The sequence below is a fragment of the Paroedura picta genome, chromosome 17 (assembly GCF_049243985.1).
Source record: "Paroedura picta isolate Pp20150507F chromosome 17, Ppicta_v3.0, whole genome shotgun sequence".
Taxonomy (NCBI): Eukaryota; Metazoa; Chordata; class Lepidosauria; order Squamata; family Gekkonidae; genus Paroedura; species Paroedura picta.
Window position 1 is genome coordinate 24,293,168 of NC_135385.1, and position 24,812 is coordinate 24,317,979.

The following is a 24,812-nucleotide window of genomic DNA, read 5'->3' on the forward strand; positions in this document are numbered from 1 at the left end:
GCGGTGTGAGCCAAAGAAAGGGACTCCCGGACATTTGTTTTCCAGAGATGGTTTTACTTTGGGAGGTGCCGGGGATTGAGCCTGCGACCTCCTGCGCTCCGTGCTCCTTTCCTGAAGCGCCGGCAGGGCCCGAGCGGACATCCCCACAGCGAGGGCAATAATCCGTTCCGCTCCCCTGTAGCGGCGATCGCTCCCAACGCCAGCAGGAGGGGAACTCGTCCTCAGAGTCGGAACCAGAAAGGAGATTTGGCTGCGGTCTAAATTAAAGGCTTCCCGGTGGTCTTTGTGTCCGCTTGGGGGGAAGGACCAGATGGGTTATTCTGGTCCACCAGCCCTCCGGCCAGGCCTTGTACTTTGCCTCTGAGTTTTTGGGAGTCGTGAAGCAGGGAGAGCAGATGTGTTATTGCAGGGGGCAGAGAGAGAGAGAGAGAGAGCTTTCCATGTCTCTGCAAGAGCACCTTTTCATACGTGGCAGACGGTGTCTCTGCCAGGACCCATCTGTGCAGGAGTCGCTGGTGACGGAGCGGAGCCTTGGTGATGCACCCTGGACTTCAGCCAACACTCCTGGGCTGCCAGATACTGGAAATGTCCTTCTGCTGCCCCCAAACACCGGTGGGCGGCCAACAATTGGGATGCCGAATTCCAGGTGGGGCCTTGAGCTCTCTGGCTGTAAGGTCTGCTCTCCAGGTGACAGAAATCAGTTCCTCTGGAGGGGGGAATCTGGGGCACCGGGGACAGAGGAGAGAGGGGGGGTCTCTGCTGATTTCTGCCTGGGCCTGGGGTGCTGAATCTGCAGCGTGTGGGTCTGCAACGGTCAGGTTCCCAGGGGGCGGTATGGCCCCCCGGCCCTTTGGTGCTGGAAATGCCCAGAGGATCAAGTGCTCCTCAGGAGCAAAGAATCCAGGCCTCTGATGACCGCTCTTGGAGCTGGCCTCAGCTGTAGCTTCTGGAGCCGTGGGAAGAGCGTTCACGTCGCCCGCCGTCTGCCAGAGCGTGGTGTGCTCTGCTCTGTTGGCCAAGCGAGGGCCGGGAGGCGGACTTGGGGGGCCAGAGGAGGCCTGGCTGGTCCTCCGCCTTCGTGGAACTTCTGCGTTTCCTGGCTGCCAGCTGGGGGAAAACGGAAGGGGGGAGTTGTTGCTTGGACAAACAGCCCAGGGGAGTTAAGCCTTTAGAAAACATTGGATCCCTGCTCTGCAGAAGCTGGCAACAACTCTCTCCTCCCCAGGTAACTGCTGCTAGGCCGGTTTTGTGCAAGGGCCCTCATCCCTCCCTTCTGCCTCTGTGTTGAGTCCTCGGTGGGTGGGTTATGCACCCGCATCCTCAGACGCAGGCGGGCTCAGCGGCTCCTGAAGATGGCTGATCTTCTTGTTTTGAGCATTTCCGCTTTCTAACCTCCTTGGTAGCTTCCGGCTGAGCCCGGGCCCCCTGGCGTGTGAGAGCCCCTCCCTGCCCCGAAGCGAGCTGAATGCTCAGAGGCTCTCTGCTCTGTGGCTTGTCTCCTTTTGCGAGACAGGAGAGCAGCAGATTCGTGGAAGCCTCGGGGGGGGGGTGGGGGGGGGATCCGGCTCCCGGCCGGTGCTGGAAGAACAGCCCATCCGCCAGAGACCTGCTTGGGAAGGCAGAGAGCGATGACATCGGTGTGCCTCCGGCCATTCGGAAGCGGGGCTGGAGATGGATGTGTTGCTAAATCCAGCCCACAGAAGCTCCTCGGAGCCCGGCGTGTCCCTTGCTGAAATGACGGATGCTCTTCTGGGCAACGGACTGAGCCGTCGGCTTAATTCCCGCCCCCCTCCTTCCTTCCCAAAGCCCTCCTCGATCGCTCCTGTGTTGGATCTGTCCTTTCCTCCGTGTTAGAAATGGAAGTGTTTCCAGAACGTGGATGGGGCAAGGTGGGCATTTTGGCTGGTGAGGCTGCTGATTGGCCGTTGGAGAGTTGGCTGGCTGTTGTGCTGCCACAACTCAAGGATTTTCTCTGCCTCGATTGATTTTCTCTGCCTCTGCCGCCATTTTGTGGATGGCTCCGCCTCCTACGGCAGCCATTTTGGGATCGCTGTTTTGTGGCTGCGCCTGCCACATTGGCTCAGGATTCCAAAATGGTCGGCAGGCTCACAAAAAAAGGGGGACGTTGTTCTAGTGTTGTTCAAGGGGGGACGGAACGCAGCTGGACTAATTGGCTGCAGCCCTAAAAGTGGCAGAGGGGATTCTAGAGGTCACGGAGGAAGCTGGGTGCCCCCGCCACAGGTATGTGGATTTTGGGGGGATGTGGGAATTGAGAGCAGGGACCGAGGGCCGCCCCCTTCTCGTTGGGCTTTCCACTTTGTAGCTGTTCTCATTACGTCTGCTGTCTTTGCAAGAACCTGGCCAGCAGCGGAGGCATTAGTGGGGAATAAATAGCCCTGTAATAGCAGATGTTCCTGAGGCGGCAGAGTACACCGTGTGCCTCCCGGGCCGGGCTGCTGCAGGGCATCTGCAAAGCGCCTTTGGCTTCTGCGTGAGCGATGGAGCGAGGGGCACTGGGGGTCCGCAGGCCAGGCTCCCACGGAAGAGAGCCTCTCGCGGTCTGAGAACTGCAGAAAGAGTCTTTCAGCGGCACTCAGAACCCGGACGCTGGCGGCGGAGATGTCCTTCTGTCGGCCCGCTCCCATTAGCAGGCAGGCCGCAGACACAGCGTCTGGATCGCCGGCCAGGGCATTAAATGCACAGCAGGGCTCCAGCCCGAAAGGCAGAAAGGAGGCAGCTGCCAGGCTGGCATCTCCGAGAGAAGAACGCCTCCTGCCCACCGCATGACCCAGAGAGACGGTGGAGAGCCGTGGCCGAGAGCAGCAGCCTCGAAACTGGGGGGCAGGGCTTGATTCCCCATTCCTCCTCCACCTGCAGCCAGCTGGGTGATCTTGGGCCTGTCCCAGTTCTCCCAGAGCTCTCTCAGCCTTGCCTACCTTGCAGGGTGGGGGGAGGAAGGGAACGGTGTGTGTCAGCCGCCTTGAGACTCCCTCAGGTCGTGATAGCTGGACACAGAAAGCCAGCTCTCCCCTCGGCTTCCCATTCTGAGTTACCACCTAGTCCGGTAAATGTAGTGTTTCTGCTCATAGTAAAATGTCATGTCCCAGTCCGGCTGCTTCCAGGAAAGAAGGGGGCCTAATTGTGCTCCTGGCAGCCCAGACTGGCACCCCTGCAGGACCATTTCTCTGAACGCCAAGCCCGTTCAGCGCTCCGACAGGGGTCAAATTTAAGATTAATCTCTGTTAGCTGGATTTAATAAATACGGGAGCCATTCCCACAATTTCATTTGTTTGACCACTGAAGGAGGCTGGTGGGTCACCTACGGTCACTTCGGCTTGTTGTCGTACATCATGGATCTTAACTGTGGCCAGGACGAGAGCTAAATACCCGCTTTTAATTGGCTTTGTAATAAACCCATGTATATTTTTGCGTATCTTTTAATATTAGTTTTGAATCTGACTAACGGAATCACTGGGCCCATATATTCATGTCTTTTTAACCTTTAGGTATAATAATAACAATAATTCAATTTAGCCTGGGTCAAGCCCTCCCCTTTTTCACCATTTTTGGCCACTGTGCAAGACGGGAGGCTGGACTGGAGGGACCCTCCCTGGTCTGACCCAGCGGGGCTCTTCTTGATGAGGCAGTGATCAATCATGACTCCCCGGGCCCTGTAGCCTCCCCGCCTGATCCGGGACTTCCTCTCCGTGGCTCCTCTTGTGACGGCCCTGGGGAGCCCGTAACGGACCCTTAATGGGCAAGGCGTTTCAGCAGTAGCATTTCTCTGGTTCTTAATATGGCTTTAATGGCAGCGGTAAATTAGCAAAGAGAAGGGAAGGAGAGGGGACAGGCCGTGGCAATAAACGTGGGGTATGTTCTCCTGTCAATCATGAAGGGAGGTGAGCGTGGGAGACAGCGCTGTTCTGTTTACTGTGTGATGCACACAGCTTTGGAAGGAAGTCATGCCGAATTCTGCTTTGATAGAGCTAAGGCCGGCCCCGCACGGACCTGAATGTAGGCCTAGGCCACGGCTAAGCGTCCGCTGCAGCTCCCAGTGGTTCCACGGAAGACCGTCCTCGGCCACTGAGTTGGTGGGGGAATTATCCCTGGAAGACACAGCTGTGGGACCAAGTGATGAAGTTGTCCCCAAACGGCCTTTTCTTGGCCATTTCATTTCGTTTACTGCATATTTATACCCAGTTTTTCTCCCCACTAAGCGGCCCATGGCGTTATCCCCCCTCCCATTTTATCCTCAGTACAACCCTGCGAGGTAGGCTAGCCCAAGAATGTGTGTGGCCACCCGTGGCCATTCAGCTAGCTTCCTTGGCATGAGCCAGGATTCGAACCTGGACCTCTCGGGTCCTAATCCGGCATTCTAACACCATGCTGGCTGTCTGAAGGCTGCCCTCGAGGCCCCGTTATTGTCTCTCTGTTCCCACCAGCTTCTGGCTGCCTTTGCGTTGCTTCCCTCCCATCCTCTCAGGCCGTAACGTTTGTTCTGTATCGGTGGCAGAGGGAGGGAGGGAGAAGCCGGTAGCGGCACCAGCTTCCCCCCCCCCCGATCTTGCAGGATATTCCGCAAGAATTAAATTGCAAACGAGACTAATGCCCCTAATTAAAGCCATTATTGAGCAGGAGTAATAAGCGGGTGCTGTTTGGTGGCGTGCCGGCCCCCCTGCCCCCCTCGCCCTGCTTAAATCATCTCGGGCTACCCGCTGGCTTTGTGTGGGAGCGAAAAGGCCTTCCATAAAGCTCCTAATTGCTCGGCCCTGGGGGGCGCTGGGCCCTGTGTGCGCGGAAGGCATACGGAGTTGGGGGGGGGGGTTCTTGCGCACAGCATGGGCTCGAAGCCGCTGTGCGCTGGAGAGAGCGGCTCTTTGTGCAGCCTCTCTTAAGAACTGGAGGGCTCTCTGTGACAGGGACGGCGATAATCTCTGCGCCAGCATTTAAATGTTTGCTGGAAGACTTAAACAGTCTGCCCACTCACAATTCATCGGCCCCTGGAGATCGCGGAGTCCGAGGAAACAGCTTAGGGGCCCACCGCAAAATGGCAGGGCAGGTTTCTCAGTGGCTGATGTAGGGCAGGGCCCACCGTGGGACGCTCCAGGCCAAGAGTCCTCCTACGATGGACGCTCCGTTGGCACCTGGGCTCTCTCCGGAGCGGCAACGGGATAGCTCTTCCGATGGCTCAAAATGGCACCAAAGCTCACTGCCAATAAAAATCCACCTAAAGGTCCCTTCGTAGCGGGAACTCACCTGTAGGACTGCCGGAGTCAAGGACGCTTTCACGGTTTCAGCTGCTCATGAAGGCTGGCTGGGAGCCACCATAAAAGGGTAAGTTCCAGCTCTGAAGGTACCTTTAGGTGGATTTTTATTGGCGTCTGGGGAGAGGCCTGAAGTCCCCTGATCCCCCCCCCCCCCTCCACGTTGCATTCAAGGCAAGTTGAATGTTATCCCCAAGGCCTCAAAAACAAGCAGAAATAAAGCTGGAAGAGAGAGGAGATCCGTGGACTTGAAGAAGGTCAGCCATGAAACCCTCTAGAAAAAGTTGTCCTTGAGCCCGGGTGATGGGGCAGTTGCCCTGGGGTCAGGCCAGAGGAGTCTCGCCTCCCCAAAGGAGGGGGGAGAGGAGAAAACTATTGACCCGATCTGCTCCAGACCCTGTGGCCAGGTCAGTTTAGCGGGCCTTGTTTGTCCTGAGAGACGACCTTCACGGGCTGAGAGGGAGGGTCATCTTCTTCCTGGACCTTGGGAGTTTATGATTCGGTGGATTCCTGGACCGGTCTGCTGTTTTTGGGGAAGCTGCTCCCTGCTAGTTCTCAGTAATCGGGGCCATGCAGTGGCAGGCGTAGACTCATTTCGTTGATATATTTCTTTGAACCAATATTTGCTTCTGCCTTCCCCATTTGCTTCAGAGCAACGTATTTTAAAATGTGTTTTTTTTTTTAAGAGCGTGCACTGACTCCCCCCTCCCTTCCTAACTAGATGGTTTGCGTGCAGGCTGCTGTTTGAACACGCTAGTTAAATGCTAGTTATCTAACTGATCTTTTATGGGTGGATGTTCTGCCATGCGCATGTTTGCTGCCCAGAGGGCTTCGCATGGGAACTGGAGGCTCAGTTTTCTAAATACCATCACAAGAAGGAAGAGAAGGGGAGGCGTGGCATTCCCACTGAACATCAGGCACGGGCGGCTGGTGGCACATTGTCTGTGTTGCCTTGGCTTTGCAGGGGCACGTGGCCACGGTCCAGACCCGGGGAAATGGCCTGCTTCAGCTCTGCCCACGATTTCCAAAGCACGAGCTGGGAACTGGATCCCGCTCTCCTCGGCTCTTGGTTCTTCTCCATGTCAGACACGTTGCATAGAAATGCGTTTCTTTAGCCCCATCTTGTGTCGGAAATCCTCGTCGGGGATTTACGTGCTTCCCGCTGGCTTTTAACTGGAAAGCACTTTGCACGTTTTCCAAGTAGCCCGCTCGATTCACGGAGGCAGCAGGCCGTGGCTGAATCCTGCATTTTAATCGTAAGCGAAGGAGCTCAGGTGAAAGTATTTGGCAGAGACTGGAGGAACGTGAATTTGCGGATTCGGAGCCCCCACAGGGATACCCATGAAATCTGAGCCGCCTCCTTTTGACGGTGCTGCCCCCACGTGGACTAGATCCACGGTCCCTCTCATTCCTGCATCAATCTGCCCCCGGATACTTGGGAGTGGCCGTGCCACCAGTCGCTTGCCCGCTGCCTAACCTGTGCCCCTGTGCCCTGCTTTCTCCACCAGGCCTGGCTGACAGAGATTCAAGAGTACGCCAAGCAGGACGTGGTCGTCATGCTGCTGGGAAACAAGGTGAGCCAGGGCCGGGCGTGGACAGGGCCCGTCTAGGAACGAGAAGACACCCAAGATGCAAAGGGGGAGGGAGGGAGGGACTCTTATCTCAGGGCGACTTTGGCCTGTTGGGTAGATTTATATATAAAGCCATCCAGTGTGTGAAGCAAAAAGGCTTTTTTCTTGTTAAAAATATACTTTAAAAACCTTTCCAATACTGTTATCATACCAGTTTCCATTATAATAATTTGTGTCTTCCACCTTTCCTTTTAAAGTTTCAGAAAGCAATACCTAGTTGGGGCTGATATTTATATCATGTTCTCTGAATGGGAAGGCGACTGTAAGCCGCTTTGAGCCTCCTTCGGGCAGGGAAAAGCGGCATATAAGAACCAGCTTGACCCTCTTAGCAGATTTGGGGCCGAGCTCGTTTCCCCCTTTCCTCGATACCTTTGCTCCCTCCGCAGCGGAGGCACCCCGGGTGCTTGGGACCTGGGCCAGAAATGCAGTGTGAAAATTTGATTTCTGCTCTGCTTCAAAGTGCTGTTGCTTTTTCGTTGTTCCCAGGTGGACTCGACACAAGAGCGTGTGGTGAAACGAGAAGACGGGGAGAAGCTAGCCAAGGTACGGGCGGCCCCCCACGATGCTCAGAGACAGACGAGGCGCTAGAAACCTTCAGACACCAGCATTTCACACACGGTTGTTGACGTAACTGCAGAGTGTACGTTGTTGAGAGCAGGCGTTGGGGAGACGCCGGTTCTGACTTTGGTCTTGTTGGCAGGAATACGGCGTGCCCTTCATGGAGACCAGCGCCAAAAGTGGGCTCAACGTGGACCTGGCGTTCACGGCCATTGCCAAGTAAGCGGGTCTCTTTGCTCATTTTATTTATTCATTATAATTACATGCCGGCCTCCCTCGTGGCTCAGGGCAGCTGACACAGAACCTGCCACGTGCCTCACCAGCTTTGTCATTGATTAAGAGACTGGCGAGGAACTGAGGGCATGGCATTCCTTGTGCACTGGGTGTCTGTTTCCAGACTGCTTCTGCCCCCCCCTCCCCCTCCCCGCAAGTCTGAAACAGAATTTGCTAGCCCGTCGGCCGCATGCCCACGGCAGCAAAGTCGTGAGCTGGGACAGGAGTTAGCCCTCCGCGCTCCGAAGCTCGTCTGTCCCCTCTGCCGACTCCACCCTCTCGTGTTGTGTGTGCAGGGAGCTGAAGCACAGGTCGATGAAACTGCCCAACGAGCCCCGGTTTAAGCTGCACGACTACGTGAAGAAGGAGGGGAAGGGCTCCGGGTGCTGCCGGTCATAGGTGCGGCCGCTCTCCTGTGCGCGAGGCCGTCCGGGGTGGGGAGCGCACCCCTTGTACAGAGACTCACCACAAGCATCGTGCGTGCATCGTGTCGGAGCCATCTGTGTGCCGTTCACCCCCTCCCTGCCTCCCCGCTGCGGAAGGCCCGTGCGTCTCTCCTGGATCTCGAGGAAGCTCGAAGGAGCAGGCGGACGTCGATGCCCTCTCCCCCCCCCCCCAGCGGCATGGCTCCGACGCTAAATCGGTGGGGCCTGGAGGGCGGTTAAGTGTGAGCAGAAACTGAGCCCAGCCAAAGGCAGGTAACGGAGCATCTTGGCCGGCCCTCGCGAGGGTTGCGTTCTGCACAAGCGCCCTGAGAACGGGGTGTGCCAGCACGTGGGGGCAGACCCTGTGAGCGGCTCCATCGCTTCGGCAGGCCCTGTCGGGGGGCAGATTGTGCCTCCGTGCCCCGTCCCCGTTGTGGTGCGCGTGAGGGGAGGAGGATCCCGTCCCCGCAGGCCTCGATTCTGGCCTTCCTGGAGGTTTGGATTAGTGCCTCCGTGGCTCCCCAGTGGCCATGCCCGCCTCGGGCTTCCTTGTTTCTCCCCCAAGACCAGCGTGAGCCCGTCGCTTAGAGCTGAGCGTGATGTGCTATGCTGACGCGTTTTGAATCGCCCGAGCCAGGGAGGCCCTGCTCTTCCCCACTGTGTTGTTTTGCCAGCCCTCCGCTCTCTGGAGGAGAAAATCGTTCCGTCTCCTTTTCTCCGTGGCTCTTTTCTGCCGCTGGAATTTCTATCGCTTTGTCCCAGAGTGCAGACGCCTTGGTGTTTCTGTGGTGTGTGTGTGTGGCTTTTTTGTAGAAAGACGTGCAATACAAAGAGAGCTTTTTTAATACACTGGAGAGCACTGTTCTCATTTCACACAGGGTGGAGGGGGGCTTGGCCTCCATGTTTCTGGGCTGTGGTCCCCGCAGGAGCTTTTGGGGGCGGGGAGCAGCGCAGGAGGGGATTCCTTAAGGGCCACACCAGCCTCTTCCAGCAGCAGCGGGGTTTGCTTAAGGCGCGGTCTATATCCTTGTGGGCAGCAGGATGTAGAAGAGACGGCACCACTTCAGGCTGCAAGGACAGCAGCTCCCTGCAAGCAGAAAAGTAGCATTGCAGGGGAAGGCAGGGCTCGGCCTTTCCTTCCTGATGTAATAGTTTGCTTTGGAGGGAAAAGGGAGAATTAATAAGCTGCCATTCTGGGGCAAAGGATGATCTTGGGGCTGGTTTTGGGAGGGGGGGTGTGAAGTCTACCCACACGCCCCACTGACGGGGGTGTTGTCCCTTGAGGAGCGAGAGGGCTCCTGTTCCCTGCTGGGATATGCACAGCAAGGGGGTCGGTCATCCCTGGCTCAGTGGCCAGAAGCCCCCTGCAGCCCCTCAGCCTTAGCCCCTTGCTGCAGGGGGGCTCCCAGCCTCCCCCGCCAGGCTCTGGGGAGAAGAAGCCCACCAAGCTATTTAGCAGACTCCACCTTCATTCTCCATGCCGGCCTTTTGTTGCTAGTTTCCCCCCCCCCCCCTTCTTCTTTAAAAAGCTGCTGCATCTGCCAATCGTTTTCGCAGTGTGCCCCAAGCCAGCTTTGAATCAGAATATGCTGCCAAAGGGGCCAGCGTGCATGTCCCGGGTGCTCCGTTCCAAGCTTCCTCAGAGTCCGTGCCTGTCCGTCCGGCTTGGACCCAGCAACGGGCGTTTAGATTTTGTATCGTGCTGTGGAAAGGCAGCCGTAACAGTTGCTCCCTGCCCTGGCCGTGTCCCGCTTAGCTTTCACAGCATCTCTTTCGGGAGAGACGCATGGACCACAGCCCAGCCCAGCCCAGCCCGTCCGCCGGCCCACAGCTGCCGTCTTCGAAACAGGCCGTTCCTGCCCCCTAGCGACAGAAGCCTGTCCGAGCACACAGCCTCTTCAAACAGTGTTACATGTACCGACTACTTGCTGGCTCTCTTTATAGTTTCTTTCCCCCTTGTTCCTCTTAATAAAATATTTTTTAAAGAATTGTGATTGCCTGCGTCAATTAGCCTCCGTAAAGGGAAAACAGAACCGTTTCCTTAAAGCCGGTGGTTCCGTAGCACCAGTCACTGTTTTGGAAGGCGGCCTTAAGAAAATAAGGTGAGATGTGAGTCCAGGAGCCCCTTAGAGACCGAGATAACCTACTTCTGCCTTGACATCGAGTTGCCTGAGCGGTGCATCATGTGGACCTGGAAGAAACCATCATAAGTCGCTTTATCCCTGTTCACAGTGGTGATATATACCAAGCTCTGGTGTACATCTAAAGCCAAAATGCATCACTCCGTATTACGTAGAGATGTCCTCGTACTGCTGGATTTCCTTGGCTGTTATTAGCAAGGGTGTCAGGTTTTTTGCGAGGGTCTCAGGACAAAGTTTGGAGTCCAGGGGCACCTTTTAGACCAGCAAACTTTAATTCTGGGTATAAGCCAGAAGGAAGGGTCTCCAGAGCACACGGTGCAGGCTCTGTCCAGTTCAGGTCCTTCATTTCCCCAGGGTCCACTCTAGGGTTGCCAGCCTCCAGGGGGAGGGGGAGCGTGGCCCAGGTTGGGGAACCCCTGGAGATTTGGGGGTGGGTCCTAGGCAGGACAGGTGGGGCCCAGTGCCACAAAACCCCCCACCAAAGCAGCCTGGAGCTGAGCTGTAATTGTGGGAGGTCCCCAGGCCCCTCCTGGAGGATGGCATCCCTGAGCCTCGAGATGCCCTGATGTTGCCACTGGTCTCCAGGCTGGGCAGGTCAGCTCTCCCGGGGGGGGTGGGGGGAGAAAGCCACTTTGGAAGCATCCCTCCCGCCGCAGCCCCGAATCTCCCGGCCTGCAGTTGGCAACCCTAATTAATAAGCAAAGTTCTTAAGGCGGGGGAAATGACCAATGCAGAAAAGCAAAAAGGCTCATCAGTATAAATTTTTAACAAATTAAGGGGGCCAAATTTTACGAGCCCCGCAGGTGGGGGGGGGAAATAAGCAAACCCAAAGGTATGCAGGGGCGGGGCCCTCTACAGCCCCGCCCTCTTCCGTGTAACGTTTAAGGAAGTCAGCCAATCACAACTATGAATGGGCTCGGGCGCTAGCCAATCACCTCCTTCGCTCTTGGTCAACCCTCTCGGTGACTCCGCCCTTCCCCTCACGCCCGTTCCCTTGTCTCTGATTGGGCGGAGGCCGGATGATTTGATTCCGACGCGCCTTGACGAGAGGAGGCAGGGAGCCAATCCCAGCAGGCGAAGCGGAGGGGGAAGAGGCGAGCGGCGCCGCGCGCGGCCTCTCGGGAGTTGTAGTTCTGGCGGCCGAAGCGTGCCTGGCGTGAGCGGCAGCCGAGCCGCCGCAGGACTACCGCTCCCGGCGACCCGAGCGGGCGGGCGTCACTTCCGCTCCGGCGAGGCCCGGACCAGGCGGCGAGGAAGCGGCTCGGGGCTCGGCCCGGGGAGGGAGCCGGGAAGGCGGGACCATGGGCGGCCGAGCCAGCGCCGCCCCCGCCGCGCCCCACAGGTGAGCCCCAACGAGGAGGGAGGGACGGAGGGAGGGAGCGAGGCCTGGCCTACCTCGCAGGGCGGTCGTGCGCGTAAAGGAGGGGAGGGGCAAAGCGAAGGCATTGTGGGGGTGGACTAGATGACCCTGGAGGGTCCTTCCAGGCGGGGAGGGGGTCGAGCCTCTTCCTTGCAGCCCCCTCCCCTCCAGTGGGGCCTTTTGACAGCCGCTGGGCTGGGGGGGCATTTGGGGAGGAGAGCGGGGCCCTCCCGGGAGATCTCCCGTCCCAGCCTGGCCGACCCTGGTCCGGAGGGTGAGGCGGGGATCGCGGGACTAAGGGCAGGAGCCTGGCTGGGCGCTGCGTGGCATGAAGGGGCTGCAGAGGGGGCCGGTCCTGGACGCGCGGGATTCCCTGCTGCAGGGAGGGAGCAGCCCCGAGGCATAGAGGGAAGCCTCTGTCTGGGCAGGGGGGCTCCGTCTCCCTGGTGGAGCTTGGGGGGGGGGGAGAGGGAGGGCCTGGAGCCCTGGCCCCCTCCTGGATAAGCACCGCCCCCCCCCCCCCCAAAATCCGGCCATAAAGCCAGCAGAATGGTCATGGCTTCCCTGCAAAGCCCTTGGAAGGGAATGTGCTTGGTCTAAACAAAGGAACTCCTCCTCTTGAGACTGGCTGTAGCCCGCTTTGGAGCGTCAAAAGCTCCTTTGTTGTCTGGCTTGGAATCCCCAAGATTTGGGAACTAGGCCCTCAGGACCCATCCCGTGACGGTCAATTTGCTGTCATGTTCTCAACATTGAGAATTTGTTTACAGGAGCAGCTCCTGGGTGCTGCTCTCCAAGGTCTGAGTCCTTGAGCGGAAGGAGAGCGCAGGGCCTTCCTTTCTCTGGATCTGACTGGTGTGAATCATTTCCTGCCCTTTTGCTCTCTTCTTTCGACCCGGGTGGGGGTCATCCAGCCACACCGGTTGCTTGCCTGAGCACAACGGGCTGTGGCCGCACATCACTGCGAACCGGGCTGCGGTCTCAAGGGCCGCTGGGTTTCATTTGTGCGGCTTCCTGGTTGCCTTCAGGTATTTGTGTGCCGCCCTGTCGAAATGTGGCGATGGGTAGATTGGGAAGGCACTGCTGCGCTGGTGGGGAGTTGACAGGTTGCAGCATTGGACGCGGCCTCTGGTGGGTTAGCTGCCAAAACCGAGCTCCTTGCTCCTGTGTCGGTGAAAGGACCGCTGCACTTTCTGTTCCTGCAAATGCTTCTCTGGCGGCAGAGATCAGGCTGCCGGCTCAAGGCAACGAGAATCGCCAGCCATTGCAGGTCCTGTGAGGTGAAGCGCAGGGGGCTATGAACGTCCCAACGATCCCGTGAGACCCCTGAGAAACTGCCCCTAAACTTCCTGTGCCCCCTAGAACTCCAGTCAGTGCTGGCTCAATTCCCCCCTACTGCCCCCACCCCCCAACAAATTATAACCGTTGCCATTTACCCAAGGCCTTCTCCAGTGCTTAGGCCGCGTTCTTCATCCCTGGGACCTCAGTGGGCCAAGGGCAAGATGGTAGCACGTTGGGGAACATGGCCGTGGCCCAGCGGAGTCAGAAGGAGCACAGTCCCTCCTGCTTCCCATCCCTGATAGAGTCTGCGGCACGCGTAATTTTGCAGGGAGAAGGGGGGCGTGAGGCTGGGCGGGGGCAACCTTCGGATGGCCTTTCTCAGGGGTGGCACCCAGATTTGGAAGTCCCTCCCCAGGGAGAGTTCTTGGCCTCCCTCTTTTGGCGTCTGTCACCAGCAGAAGACTGTTTTGTGGTATCTGGCATGCCCCCGATAACGGTCAGTCGGTTCCCCCCCTGGTGCTGTGTGCGTTTTGGTCCAGTGGTTTTATCCTTCAGAATGTATTCTTAATTGTTCAAGTGTTTTGTTTTTCAACTCTTCAGATCGTGCCAACGTTTTAATGTTGTGTGTGTTTGCCACCTTGAGGACTCTGATGGAGTGGCGTAGAAACAGTTCCGCTGGGAATGTTTTGAACGGAAACAATCACACGGTCCCTGCCCTGCCCTGCTCTGCTTGGGAGCGTCTGCCCTTGACAGAAGGGGGGCAGGCGCTGCATTCGGAGTGACTGATCCGCAGGACCCGGCCAGGGTTGCCTGGAGCACAACGGGCAGCTGGGGCGAGATGGTGGGGAACGTGTTGAGGCATGGAGGCAGGGTCACGCCTGACGCTCTCCCTTCCTTCCTGTGCCAGCGGCAGCTTTCACGACTGGCGAGCGCAGGGCTAGAGCATGAGCGCCAACAAGAACGCCCGCTACAACCGGTTCCCCAGCGGCCCAGCCAGCGGCGCCCCTTCGGAAAGCGTAAACGGGGTAAGGAAGAGGACGGCCGTTTGGGGGAGAAGGGCCCTTGCCCTGGGAAGAGAGGCCACCGTTTCCCTGGGAACGCCAGCCTCTTCCCCGCTGCCCCGGCTAACGAGAACTCGCTTCCTCCCTCCCTCCCCCCCTCTTTTTCGGATTGCCAGTAGGGTAACGGGGGTCTCTGTGTGTTTCAGACGAGGATGGAGACCACCTTTGGCCCTGCGTATTCGACGGCGACCACCATCACCAAAGGTAGATGCACAGAGCGCCACGTCTCCCTCTCCCGGCCAGAGAGGCCCCGACTCCCTCGCTCCAACCGGGACGGCCAAGGCTTCCCGCAGAAGACAACCCGCCCGCTTGGCTTCTCCCCCAGGCCTCAGGGCCACCCTGCTGGGTCCGGGAAAACGGCCCTAGTGCTCCATGGGGGGGTCTGATTCCTTGGAGGGGGCCCAATTCGCCATGTGCGTGACAGAGGGGAGGCATGCAGGCCCTGTCAGCCACCAGTGCAGGCTGATGATGTTGGGCGGGTGGAGGACAGGGCCTGGGGGCTGAAAGAGAAGCCCCCCAAGGACAGGCCTGTTTCCTTGGCCCCTCACCGGGCAGCCCCTGAGAGCTGCAAGGGGTCCCCCGTCCATCCCCTCCGGGGTCCTTTGGGTGTCTTCTGTTTCTCTCGGCCGTCTCTCTCTCACGAGGGTGGCAAAGCACAGACTTTGGCGAGTTTGTTCTGCACCCGGTTTCTGGCTGGGCCCCGTGGCCCTGTTGGGCTTTGACTGGCTCACGTGGCCTCCCTCCCTCCCTCCCTCTCTTTCCAGCGGACGGGAGCAGCACTTTCAAGCAGCACCGCCGGACGCCCTCCTCTTCCAGCACCCTCGCCTACTCCCCCCGGGAGGAGGAGGAGGGCATGGTACGTGTCTGGCGGAGGCAGGGGCCTGCGGGAAGGGCGGGCAGCGTCTCTCACCTGCCCCAGAAGGCCGGGGGTGGGGGGGGGACAGAGAGAACTGAGCTCCCGGGAGGGGAGGGGGGGACAGAGCAAGAACAGAGGCTGGAGTGTCCCTCGGCTATGAAGCTGGCAAATGGCTCGAACCCTGTTGACAAGGGGGGTGGGGCCTTCCTCATAAGGCTGTTGTGGAGGTGGCTCAGTTAAGAGGTTTGAACATCTGACATGCCCTCTAGAGATGGCAACTTTGCTTTGTTCTCAGTTTGTAATTTTGGGCCTGGCGTTCCTGCTGCCAGCCTCAGAGGTGCCTTTGCTTTTGAACAAGGAATCTGTCTGCCGGGAATCCATTCCGGCCTACTTAGGTTTCCCGGGTTCCCTCCCCTGAGCTCCTGCGTTTCTCCCCCTGGCCCCGCCGAGGGACTCCACGGGCTCCTCTGCCCAGCAGGTCCCTGCTGAAGCTGCCTTCGAGGCACGGAGGGCTGGGCCATTCTGAGCCAATCCCGGCCGGCCAGGGGTCGGTGCAGGCCCCCGATTGGCGGGCAGACGGCCGTGCTGGCTCTCCCGCCCCCAGGCAGGAAGCCCGAAAGCAGAAGCCAGAGCAAATTGAATTGGAGGAAGTCTCTGGCCCTCCAGGCTCGGAGATCGGGCAGGGCTCGGCAGGAGCCCTCGTGGAGGCAGCAGAGCCCGGGAGCCCCACGCTGGGAACCGGCCGGGCGTCCCCTAACGGATTGGGTCTGGGCGACACTGCCGGGCTTTTGCCCGGCGGAGCCCCTGCCAGTCCCATGTGGGGAAGGTGAGCTTGCCGGAGGGGGAGATCTCGGGCAGGCAGGCAGGCAGGAGGGGTCTGCAGGGATAGCCCAGCTCAGGTCTGCGGCTTTCAGGGTTTGCCAGCCGGGAGGAACTGTGCAGGGGCCACAAGGGAGGGGTCCTTTCCCCCTCTGGGGCCTACCCAGGCACTGGCTTTGGACGTCAAGCGGCAGCAGACGGGCCCCCTCCCTTTCCCCTTCCTCTCACCTGCCTGAGGTTTCGGCTACCGTGGTTTGTTCTTGGCCCTCCCCCAACCAAGCAGTGGGCCCCGGGAGTCCCGCCGCCTGACCCTCCGGCCGCCTGCAAAAGAGGCCTCAGTGGAAGGGGAGGCGGAGGGAAGAGCCGAGGTGAGCCCGTGTTTTGTGGAAGTGGGGAGAGGACTGCAGGATGTGGTCCCGGCCGCAGAACCTGGCTTCCGAAAAAGACGCTCCGCAGTCGGGGTTCTCGTCTTCTTTTCTCTCTGCGAGATCCGCTTGAAAGCGCAGGGAGGGTGGGGGGAAGTTTCCTGCGGCTTCCCCGGCGGCGACAAAGCGGCAGCGGCACAACTCTTGCAAGACTTGTACAGCGCCAAAAAGGCCAGCCCCTTTGGTTGCAGCCTGGCAGACTCCGGTGGGCGGGGGAGGGCTCACAGGGGCCCCCTCCTTCCCTCACCTGGTTCTGGATCACAGGTTGCTCAGCAAAACAGCCACGGGGAGGCCCCAGAGCTCTCGCAGCGGCTGCCGAGTTTCAGCAGGGACGTCCTGGGCAGCATCGGGGCCTCGAGGCCCTTCCCCTTAGCCTGGCGCTCCCGGGAGAGCCTGAGCCGTGCTTGGAGAGCCCCCCGCCTTGTTCCGTTCCTCTCTCCAGCCGCCCGTCAACACGCCCCGCCGGTCCGACTCGGCCATCTCCGTCCGCTCGCTGCACTCCGAGTCCAACATGTCCCTGCGCTCGACCTTCTCTCTCCACGAGGAAGAGGAGGAGCCGGTAGGTCGTGGGGGGCCGCTGGGGGGAGGGGGTGGCCCACTGAGCAAGGTTACCCCTTGGCTGCAGGGAGGGGGTCTGCAGGGACGCAGGGGGAGGGTGGGAGGAACAAGGGTGGCTCTGGACATGCCAGTGAGCGGCAAGGAGCTGGTCAAGAGGGAGCCCCAGAATCCCGCGGCGTTGCAGGGAAGCCAGGCTGGCCACTTAACCAGCTCTCCCCTCCCCTCCCCTCCCCACTCAGGAGCCCCTGCTGTTTGCGGAGCAGCCCTCAGTGAAGCTCTGTTGCCAGCTGTGCTGCAGCGTCTTCAAGGACCCCGTCATCACCACCTGCGGGGTAAGGAGCCGGGCCGGGCCGCAGAGGCGGGGCCAGTGGAGGGGCTTGGGTCGACCTCGAGAGCCGAGGAGGGGCGCAAGGCAGGGCGGGGGTTCAGCCAGCTTCTTCTCGGTTGGACTGGAGCCATTCTGTGCCCTCCGCTTGGTGTGTGGGCAGGCCGCCTGTTCGTCCTTGGAGGTGGATGGACAGCCGTAGAGTCGCGAGATGGAGCGTGGAGAGCTGGGAGCTCAGGGAGTTAGCAGAACCTCCATATGTAGGAGCAGTATGCCTGGGAAGACCAGGGGCAGAGAGGGAGCAGTCGGGGAAGGCCCTCTTGGAGGAGCACGCTGGTGCAGAAGCCGTCCTGACCGCCTCTGTGTTCTCTCCCCAGCACACGTTCTGTCGGAGATGTGCCTTAACCTCTGGTAGGTACCTGGATGAGCGGGGGGGGGGGCTGCCGGCTCTTCTGCTCCTGCTGTCTGCCCCCTGCAAAACGCAGCCCGCTCCACAAGGGCTGTGTGCCGCCCTGCATCCTCCGGGCCGCCTCCTCACTCCCCCCCCACCCGCCTTTCCGTCTCTCCTAGAGAAGTGCCCGGTGGACAACGCCAAACTGACCGTGGTGGTCAACAACATCGCCGTGGCCGAGCAGATCGGGGAGCTCTTCATCCACTGCAAATACGGCTGCCGGCCCGTGGCCAGCGGCAAGCCTCCCGCCTTCGAGGTGGACCCCCGCGGGTGCCCCTTCACCATTAAGCTGAGTGCCAGGAAGTAAGTCAGCAGGGCCCCCTGGTCCTGGCTGCCTCCCGGCCTGCTGGCGTCTTCCTCGGGCCCAGAATGCTGGTCCCCTTTGCTTAGCCCCCCCTCCCCTCCCCCTGACGCCCTCTGCTTCCCCCTCCAGGGACCATGAAGGCAGCTGTGACTACCGGCCCGTGCGCTGCCCCAACAATCCCAACTGCCCCCCCCTCCTCAAGATGAACCTGGAGGCCCACCTCAAGGAGTGTGAGCACATCAAGTGCCCCCACTCCAAATACGGGTAAGCAGGGGGGCTCCCCTCCCCTCGGCACACGCAGGGCATTTGGGAGAATGCCAACACGCCGGCTTCTCGGAGTCAAGGGCCGGCTTCCTAGTGGGTGGCGCTTTGAGATTCCCCCAGGCTCGCTTAAGAGAAGCTTTCTTGCAGAGGGAAGGAGGCCGGGGCGGGGGCCTATCTCCGGCCTCTTCCTCCTCCCCCTGCCACCTTTCTGCCGCCCGCCAGGTGCCTGTTCATCGGCAACCAGGACACCTACGAGACCCACCTGGAGATGTGCAAGTTCGAGGGCCTGAAGGAGTTCCTGCAGCAGACGGACGACCGCTTCCACGAGATGCAGGTGGCCATGGTCCAGAAGGACCAGGAGATCGCCTTCCTGCGCTCCATGCTGGGCAAGCTCTCCGAGAAGATCGACCAGCTGGAGAAGAACTTGGAGATGAAGTTTGGTGAGTCCCAGGCCGGGGGTGGGGGTGGGGGCTCCTCCGCCTTGTCCAGCAGGGCACGAAGACCCCCTGAGGGGTCGGTCCGAAGATCTGGCGGTGCTTCTCCTCCTCCTCCTCCTCCTCCTCCCCTTGCAGACGTGCTGGACGAGAACCAGAGCAAGCTGAGCGAGGACATGATGGAGTTCCGTCGCGATGCCTCCATGCTGAACGTGAGGGCCGTCCCTCGCGAGGCCAGCGCCTGCAGCCCCCCTTCCGCTCCCGCCCTCGAGCTCTGCGCTGGGGGGCTGCCCCCTCTGCCCGAGGCCCCTCCCCTTCTGGGGGTGCTGTGCCGTGGGTGGGAGCTGCCTTGCCTGCTGTCCCTGTGGGGAGGGGGTGGCCCCCGGGCGGCCCCTGACCTGCCGTGTGTCTTTTCAGGACGAGCTGTCCCACATCAATGCCCGGCTGAACATGGGGATCTTGGGCTGTGAGTATCCCCCCCTTCTCTCCCGCCCAGAGCCAGACGGCTTTGCGGGTGGGCTGCTGCTCTCACGCTGGCCTGCTTCCCCCCTCTGCCCCCCCTGCAGCCTACGACCCCCAGCAGATCTTCAAGTGCAAGGGGACCTTCGTCGGGCACCAGGGCCCCGTCTGGTGCCTCTGCGTCTACTCCATCGGAGACCTGCTCTTCAGCGGCTCTTCGGACAAGACCATTAAGGTGAGAACTGGGGGGCGGGGGGGGGGTCCAAGCTGGTGGCTCAGCATTTGCAGAGCGGGGAGCAGGTGTCAGACCCCCTCCCCCCAGAAAACCCTGGGGAGCCCCTGCCGGCCCACAGGTGGATGGGGGATGGGCCCGGGGTCTGGGCTCAGAAGGAGGCGGCTTCCCCAGGGCTCCCCCCCCCCCCCGAGCCAGAGTGAGGCTCTCTCTCCTGCAGCCCTGTGGCCCCCCACCTGCCCCTCCGTTTCCTGCCGGGCACCTTTTCTGCCTGCCTGGGGAAGGAGGAGCGCGGTGGCTCTTCCCGTCTTTCAGGCGGAGAGAAACCCGCCTGCCTGTTTCCTGCCGTGGCCCCCGGAGGGGCTTCCTGGCCGGCCGCTCTGCCGCGCCACCCCTGACCCTTCTCCTTCCTGCTAGGTGTGGGACACCTGCACCACCTACAAGTGCCAGAAGACCTTGGAAGGGCACGACGGGATCGTCCTGGCACTCTGCATCCAGGGGTGAGCCAGGAGCTGCTCCGGGGGTGGCAGGGGGGGGTGGCAGGGAGAGCCCCGCTTGGCTTGCCTGGGCGGCCCTTCTGCCTGGCCGCTCCCCCTTCCCCTCGGGCGTGCTGACGGCCTCCCCGTGCTCTTTCCCCAGGAACAAGCTCTACAGCGGCTCTGCGGACTGCACCATCATTGTGAGTCGCCTGGGTTTTGTTCCACAGCCCGCGAGGCGCCCCCTCCCTCCGGGGCTCGCAGAGGCAGGCCGGGCGTCTTGACGCCCCCCCCCTCCCCCCCCTTGCAGGTCTGGGACATTCAGAACTTGCAGAAGGTGAACACCATCCGGGCCCACGACAACCCCGTCTGCACACTGGTCTCCTCGCACAACATGCTCTTCAGCGGATCCCTGAAAGCCATCAAGGTGAGCGGAGAGCGACGGCCGTGGCCCTCCCAGGCGGGAAACCTGCCCCTCGGCCCCTCCCGCCCTGCCAGCCGGTTCCCGGCGGCCGGCCTTCCCCTCTGGCGCCCAACTCCTGTGTTTTGCCTTGGTCCGTCCCTTCCTGGCACCAGCGAGGGCCGCCTGGGAGCAGGGAGCCTTTTGGCATCTGCTCTTTTGCCCAAGGCAGAAAAAGGGCTTCTGCCTACGCTTTCTGCCTTATTTGTTGGGTGTGTGCAGCGTGGCTCACTCGCTCGAGACAGCTGCCGCTGCTTTCCCCGCCGTGTCCGAGGGGCACACAGTATGCCGGAACCTGGCTCGGGGTCCGAGGGGCCTCCTTCTGAGCCGAGGGGCCCGTGTCGAAGGGTCGTCGTTCCTCCCTTGCTGTAGGTCTGGGACATCGTGAGCACGGAGCTCAAGCTGAAGAAGGAGCTGACGGGCCTGAACCACTGGGTCCGGGCCCTGGTGGCGTCCCAGAACTACCTGTACAGCGGCTCCTACCAAACCATCAAGGTGGGTGCTTCCCTGGCTCCCCTGCCCTGGAGGGCGGCCCAGGCCAGACCCTCCCCGGGGTGACCCTCTGGCCGCCCCTCCTCTGCTGTGCCCCCTAGATCTGGGACATCCGGAACCTGGAGTGCGCGCACGTCCTGCAGACCTCGGGGGGCAGCGTCTACTCCATCGCGGTCACCAACCACCACATCGTCTGTGGCACCTATGAGAACCTCATTCACGTAAGGGCGGGGGCCAAGGCCCCTCTGACTCTCTCTCTCTCTGTCTCTCGCGGCCAGCCGGGGGGGGGGGGTCTCCAGTGGCGCTCAGGGATCCCTTGCCAGGCTCCTGCGGAGGAGTTCTGTCACGGTCGGAGGTTGGCGCTTGATCCATGTGTCCTTTGCCTGCAGGTGTGGGACATCGAATCCAAGGAGCAAGTGCGCACGCTGACAGGCCACGTGGGCACGGTGTACGCCCTGGCGGTCATCTCCACGCCGGACCAAACCAAAGTCTTCAGCGCTTCGTACGACCGGTCCCTGCGGGTACGCTCCTGGGTGTCTGGCAGGCAGCCGCTCTTGGGCACGGGGCACAGATGGGACGATTCCCGTCTTCCTCCCGGGTGCTTGGGGGGCCACAGCGGGGGGGCTTCTGGAGTTCTGGCCCCACGGGCGGACCTCCCGATGGGCCCCGTGAGACACAGAGGACTGGGCTGGACTTGGACGGCCACTGGCCTGATCCAGCAGGGCTTCCTGCTGCTTTTGTCTCCGTGTGCAGGTGTGGAGCATGGACAACATGATATGCACCCAGACACTCCTGCGCCACCAGGGCAGCGTCACAGCACTCGCCGTCTCCAGGGGGCGCTTGTTCTCGGGTGCCGTCGACAGCACCGTTAAGGTAAAGCCAACACCCACCCGCCCGTGCATGGGGGGGGGCAGCACAGGGAAATCTAGGTGGATGGCTGCAGGGCTGGGTTGGTGCCGGGCCTGTGTCCAAAGTAGGTGCTTTTTCACGGAGGGGGGGAGGAAGGTCCTGCTCTGGGTGGGGCTGCCCCTCCCAGGTCGTGCCGGTCAGGCCCCTCCCACTCGGTCCCAATGACCTTTCTGCCCTCCACAGGTCTGGACGTGCTAGCGGGCGCCACTGCTGCTGCTGCTGCTGCTGCTGCTGAGATGCTGGACTACCAAACACGCCCCTGCGGCCCCCTCGGCCCCTCCTCCGCTTCCCTCTGCAGCCCCCGCCCTCCGAGAGAGCGTGCCACCACAGCCACATACCTCAGGAGGCTGCCCCGCATCCAGCCCCCCGGTGGCATGGCGGGACGGCTTCCGTCTTCGTCTGCCGCGTGAGCCTCTGGGCTGTGAGCGTGGACTCCCACGTGTCCTGCGCGGTCGACGGGAACCGATGGCCGGAGCCGGATCGGACCAGGCAGCGCCATCACCGCCAGCACCCCTCGCAAGATTGCAGCACTCCCCCCCCCCCTTCCGTGGTGCCCGCGGCTGACCCGGGAGGCTTCTCTCCTCCTGCCAACCAGGTACGAATCCTCGGCCACGCCGGGGACCACGAGCCTCTCTGCACTCCGAATCACGTCACCACTGGCGCCTCCCCCCCCCCCCCGCTTGTGTTTGTAACAACGTTTTTCTACTGTTTTTAAAATTGTGATAGAGACCTGGACTTTTTTTCTCCGTGATAATAAAAACCGGCCCGTTCTTTTAGAAGTGGCGAGTTCTTGTCCAGCGCCTGCCGGGCTGTGCGTGTTCATGTGCTGAGCCGCCAAGCGAGGGGCTTTTCGGGGATCACAAGCGTGCCGGGATGTGGGGGGAGGCAGACCCTTGCTTGGTGGCAGGAGGGGGCATGTTCGCTCGGTGGCCTTGCTAGCCACAGAGTGCCTCCTCTACGTCCGTGGGGCGGTGCTGCCTCTGACTCTTCTGCCCCTTCTCTGTTGAGGAAGGGTGCCTTGTGTTTTTCCGATCTTGTTTGCCATGCGCAGGGGGGGGGGGACTGGCCTCCCCAGGGGTCCCCTGAGCCTACACAAGAGGGCTGTCATTCAGGTTGCCTTTTGGAGGGCCAGGATTTCGGTGTCACCCTCCCCTCGGCCCTTCCTAGACCTCAGGCACTCGGTTGGGTCGGTCGACGGGTGGGAATGGGCGCAGAGCGAGGATCCCTTGCCCGTCTTGTTCGTGGCTCCTTTTGTCCCCAACTAAAGACAGATCTGGGGGGAGGGAGCCTGCTGAGGGGGTGTTTCCCAAAGGCTCCCACTGTGCAGGACAGGCCAGACGTGCCTCCCCAGGCGTGGTCAACCCACCTGTGTGGTCAACAGGCCAGTGCTGCTGGGGAGGGGGAGAGCATAAGGCTGGGACGATCCCAGGCTTGAGGGGGACAGGGGCTCCTTCGGGAGATGCCAGGTGGGCTGAGCGAGCAGGAAGAACTTGGTGCTCCGTCTGCTCAGCTTTCTGTCTCCTCCTGCCCAGCTCTGGGGCCCCAAGAAGCAGGAGCTGTGGGCTGGGGGGCTTTGCCTGGACGCTGGAGCACTGTGTCCGGGCACGGACGCTGTGTCTTCTGGGTGCTTGTGGGGGGCACCAGTGGGAGGGCTCCGGGGGTTCTAGCCCTGCTGGTGGACCTCCCGGTGGCCCCTGGCTGGGACACAGTTGGTCTGGACGGGCCACAGTCCTGAACTGGGCCATCCCCCCTCCTCCCGTGTGCCATGTGTAACCTGTGGCCAGTTACTGTGCTTTAATTCTGTCTGTGTGTTTAGCACCCAGGACCCAGAGGCTCAAACTATTGGCCCACTGCTACACTGGACCCTAAATATATCTGCTTCACAAGTCTGGTTCCTACTTATGGGTACCACAGCCACAGATTGATTGATTGATTGATTGATTGATATTTCTATACCGCCCATTTCTTTGCAGCTCTGGGCGGTTTACACAGAACATTATAACATGACACAGATAAGGACTGTACTTGCAAAACCCCAAAGTCCTCTTCCTCCACCCAGGGGGTGAGAATCGCCCCTCCCCTTTAGCACCCAGCATGCAAAAACAAAGAGGACGAGAGCATGGAGGAAAGGAAGGGGGAGGGAGGCTCGCGACCCCTGCAGACCCTCCTTCGGCCCCCCCCCCGCTGCCTTCCGGTGGTGCAAGGGAAACATTGCCCGATAAAGAATGGGAGGGGGGGGAGGCCTCGGTGCGCCAATAAAAGAGGTCCGTAAGGAAACGGGAGGGCTTTTACGAGCGTTCCCGTTGCTGGATCTCCACGACTTAAAACCTAAGGGGAGAAATGCTGCCCCCCCTGGTGGCCAAACAGAGAACTGCACGGCTAAGGGAAAGGCAGGCCGGAGTTCTATAGGTGGACCTGAATGGACCAGGCAAGCCTCGAGGACTACGCCTTGCAAACGGCCCTCTTGCACGCGGAGAGACACGCGAGCACGCACGCGATCGGATTAATAAAACAAATAAAAGCTTTCTCCATTGTGTGGCCGGATAGCGCCGCGTCTTGTCGTGCGATGCTATTTCTTAGCATGGCCACAGGAGGGCAGCACCTCGCTTGGCCATTGCAGGCGCAATAGACATGCATAGCAGGTGCTGCCGTCTGGCGGACAAACTGGGAAAATACGCGGATAAACGGGAATAAGCCAACTCTTTGCCCTCAAAGTCCCCAGTCATGCGCACTACGCTGGGCAGCAGGGTATGCCGGGGATTGTAGTCCCCACCGGCGGAGACGCGAGGCCCGCTCCCTGATTCAGTATATCCTTATTGAACTATTATTCATTATTTATTATGTATTGATTGAGATTTATTAGTCCTGTAGACGGCAGCACCGCCTGTCCATTCTTAACTGAGCCGTTGAGGGGCAGCCCACCACCCTGTTCTTGGTCCAGCAGTTCTCAAACTGGCCACGTGGTGGGAGTCGCGGACCAGTTTTAGCCGCGTATTTCCCCGGTTTGGCCGCTGGACGGCAGCACCTGCTATGCTTCTACATAATAAAAAAGAGGCAGCCTCCGTCAATGGCACGACACCGGGGAGCAGAGAATGCTGGGAATTGTAGTCATTTCTCCACCGGCGGAGACCCGCGGCCCGCTCCTTTTTTGGACTTGCAGTTCTCAATCTGGCCACGTAGTGGGAGTCAAGGACCAGTTTTATCCGCGTATTTCCCTGTGTGTCCGCCAGACGGCAGCACCTGCTATGCATGTCTATAATGAAAGGGCGGCAGCGGCTATTCCCGCTAAGTCCCCCGTCATGCGCACTACGCCGAGCAGCAGGTAATGCCGGGAATTGTAGTTCCCAACGGAGACGC

The 24,812-nt window shown here is 60.5% G+C and overlaps 2 protein-coding genes across 5 annotated transcripts in view; both read left to right on the top strand.

Moving 5' to 3' along the window:
• The window catches only part of RAB26 (RAB26, member RAS oncogene family), a 49,799-nt gene extending 39,660 nt beyond the window's left edge, over nucleotides 1-10,139 (top strand). For both annotated transcript variants that reach the window (XM_077317033.1, XM_077317032.1), the window contains exons 6-9: nucleotides 6,773-6,838; nucleotides 7,382-7,438; nucleotides 7,596-7,672; nucleotides 8,023-10,139. In XM_077317033.1, coding sequence (XP_077173148.1) covers nucleotides 6,773-6,838; nucleotides 7,382-7,438; nucleotides 7,596-7,672; nucleotides 8,023-8,125 — 303 coding nt within the window. In that variant the 3' untranslated portion in view covers nucleotides 8,126-10,139. The remainder of the gene's footprint in view (nucleotides 1-6,772; nucleotides 6,839-7,381; nucleotides 7,439-7,595; nucleotides 7,673-8,022) is intronic.
• Nucleotides 10,140-11,486: 1,347 nt separating this feature from the next.
• On the top strand, nucleotides 11,487-22,234 carry TRAF7 (TNF receptor associated factor 7). Of its 3 annotated transcripts, XM_077317025.1 has the most exons (21): nucleotides 11,487-11,634; nucleotides 13,838-13,955; nucleotides 14,138-14,195; nucleotides 14,756-14,847; nucleotides 16,534-16,650; nucleotides 16,889-16,981; nucleotides 17,352-17,385; nucleotides 17,545-17,728; nucleotides 17,859-17,993; nucleotides 18,216-18,433; nucleotides 18,566-18,639; nucleotides 18,845-18,893; nucleotides 18,994-19,121; nucleotides 19,536-19,618; nucleotides 19,758-19,797; nucleotides 19,905-20,021; nucleotides 20,427-20,549; nucleotides 20,648-20,767; nucleotides 20,936-21,067; nucleotides 21,300-21,419; nucleotides 21,639-22,234. In XM_077317025.1, exons 2-21 carry the CDS (start codon nucleotides 13,875-13,877, stop codon nucleotides 21,651-21,653), a joined length of 2,013 nt encoding a protein of 670 aa, XP_077173140.1. In that variant the 5' UTR covers nucleotides 11,487-11,634; nucleotides 13,838-13,874; the 3' UTR covers nucleotides 21,654-22,234. The 3 variants fall into 3 exon arrangements, with proteins under 3 accessions (XP_077173140.1, XP_077173141.1, XP_077173142.1); XM_077317026.1 differs by lacking the exon at nucleotides 11,487-11,634 and having other exon boundaries at nucleotides 13,839-13,955; nucleotides 14,108-14,195; XM_077317027.1 differs by lacking the exons at nucleotides 11,487-11,634; nucleotides 13,838-13,955; nucleotides 14,138-14,195; nucleotides 14,756-14,847 and adding an exon at nucleotides 15,015-15,673.
• Nucleotides 22,235-24,812: the final 2,578 nt, after the last annotated feature.

What these genes read in the sequence shown, in the direction of transcription:
- TRAF7 (XM_077317025.1), top strand. Translation starts at nt 13,875, where the DNA reads ATGAGCGCCAACAAGAACGCCCGCTACAACCGGTTCCCCAGCGGCCCA. An exon ending in GAACTTGGAGATGAAGTTTG is followed by an intron (nt 18,434 to 18,565) that starts GTGAGTCCCAGG and finishes CTCCCCTTGCAG; the next exon opens with ACGTGCTGGACGAGAACCAG. An exon ending in CGTACGACCGGTCCCTGCGG is followed by an intron (nt 21,068 to 21,299) that starts GTACGCTCCTGG and finishes CTCCGTGTGCAG; the next exon opens with GTGTGGAGCATGGACAACAT.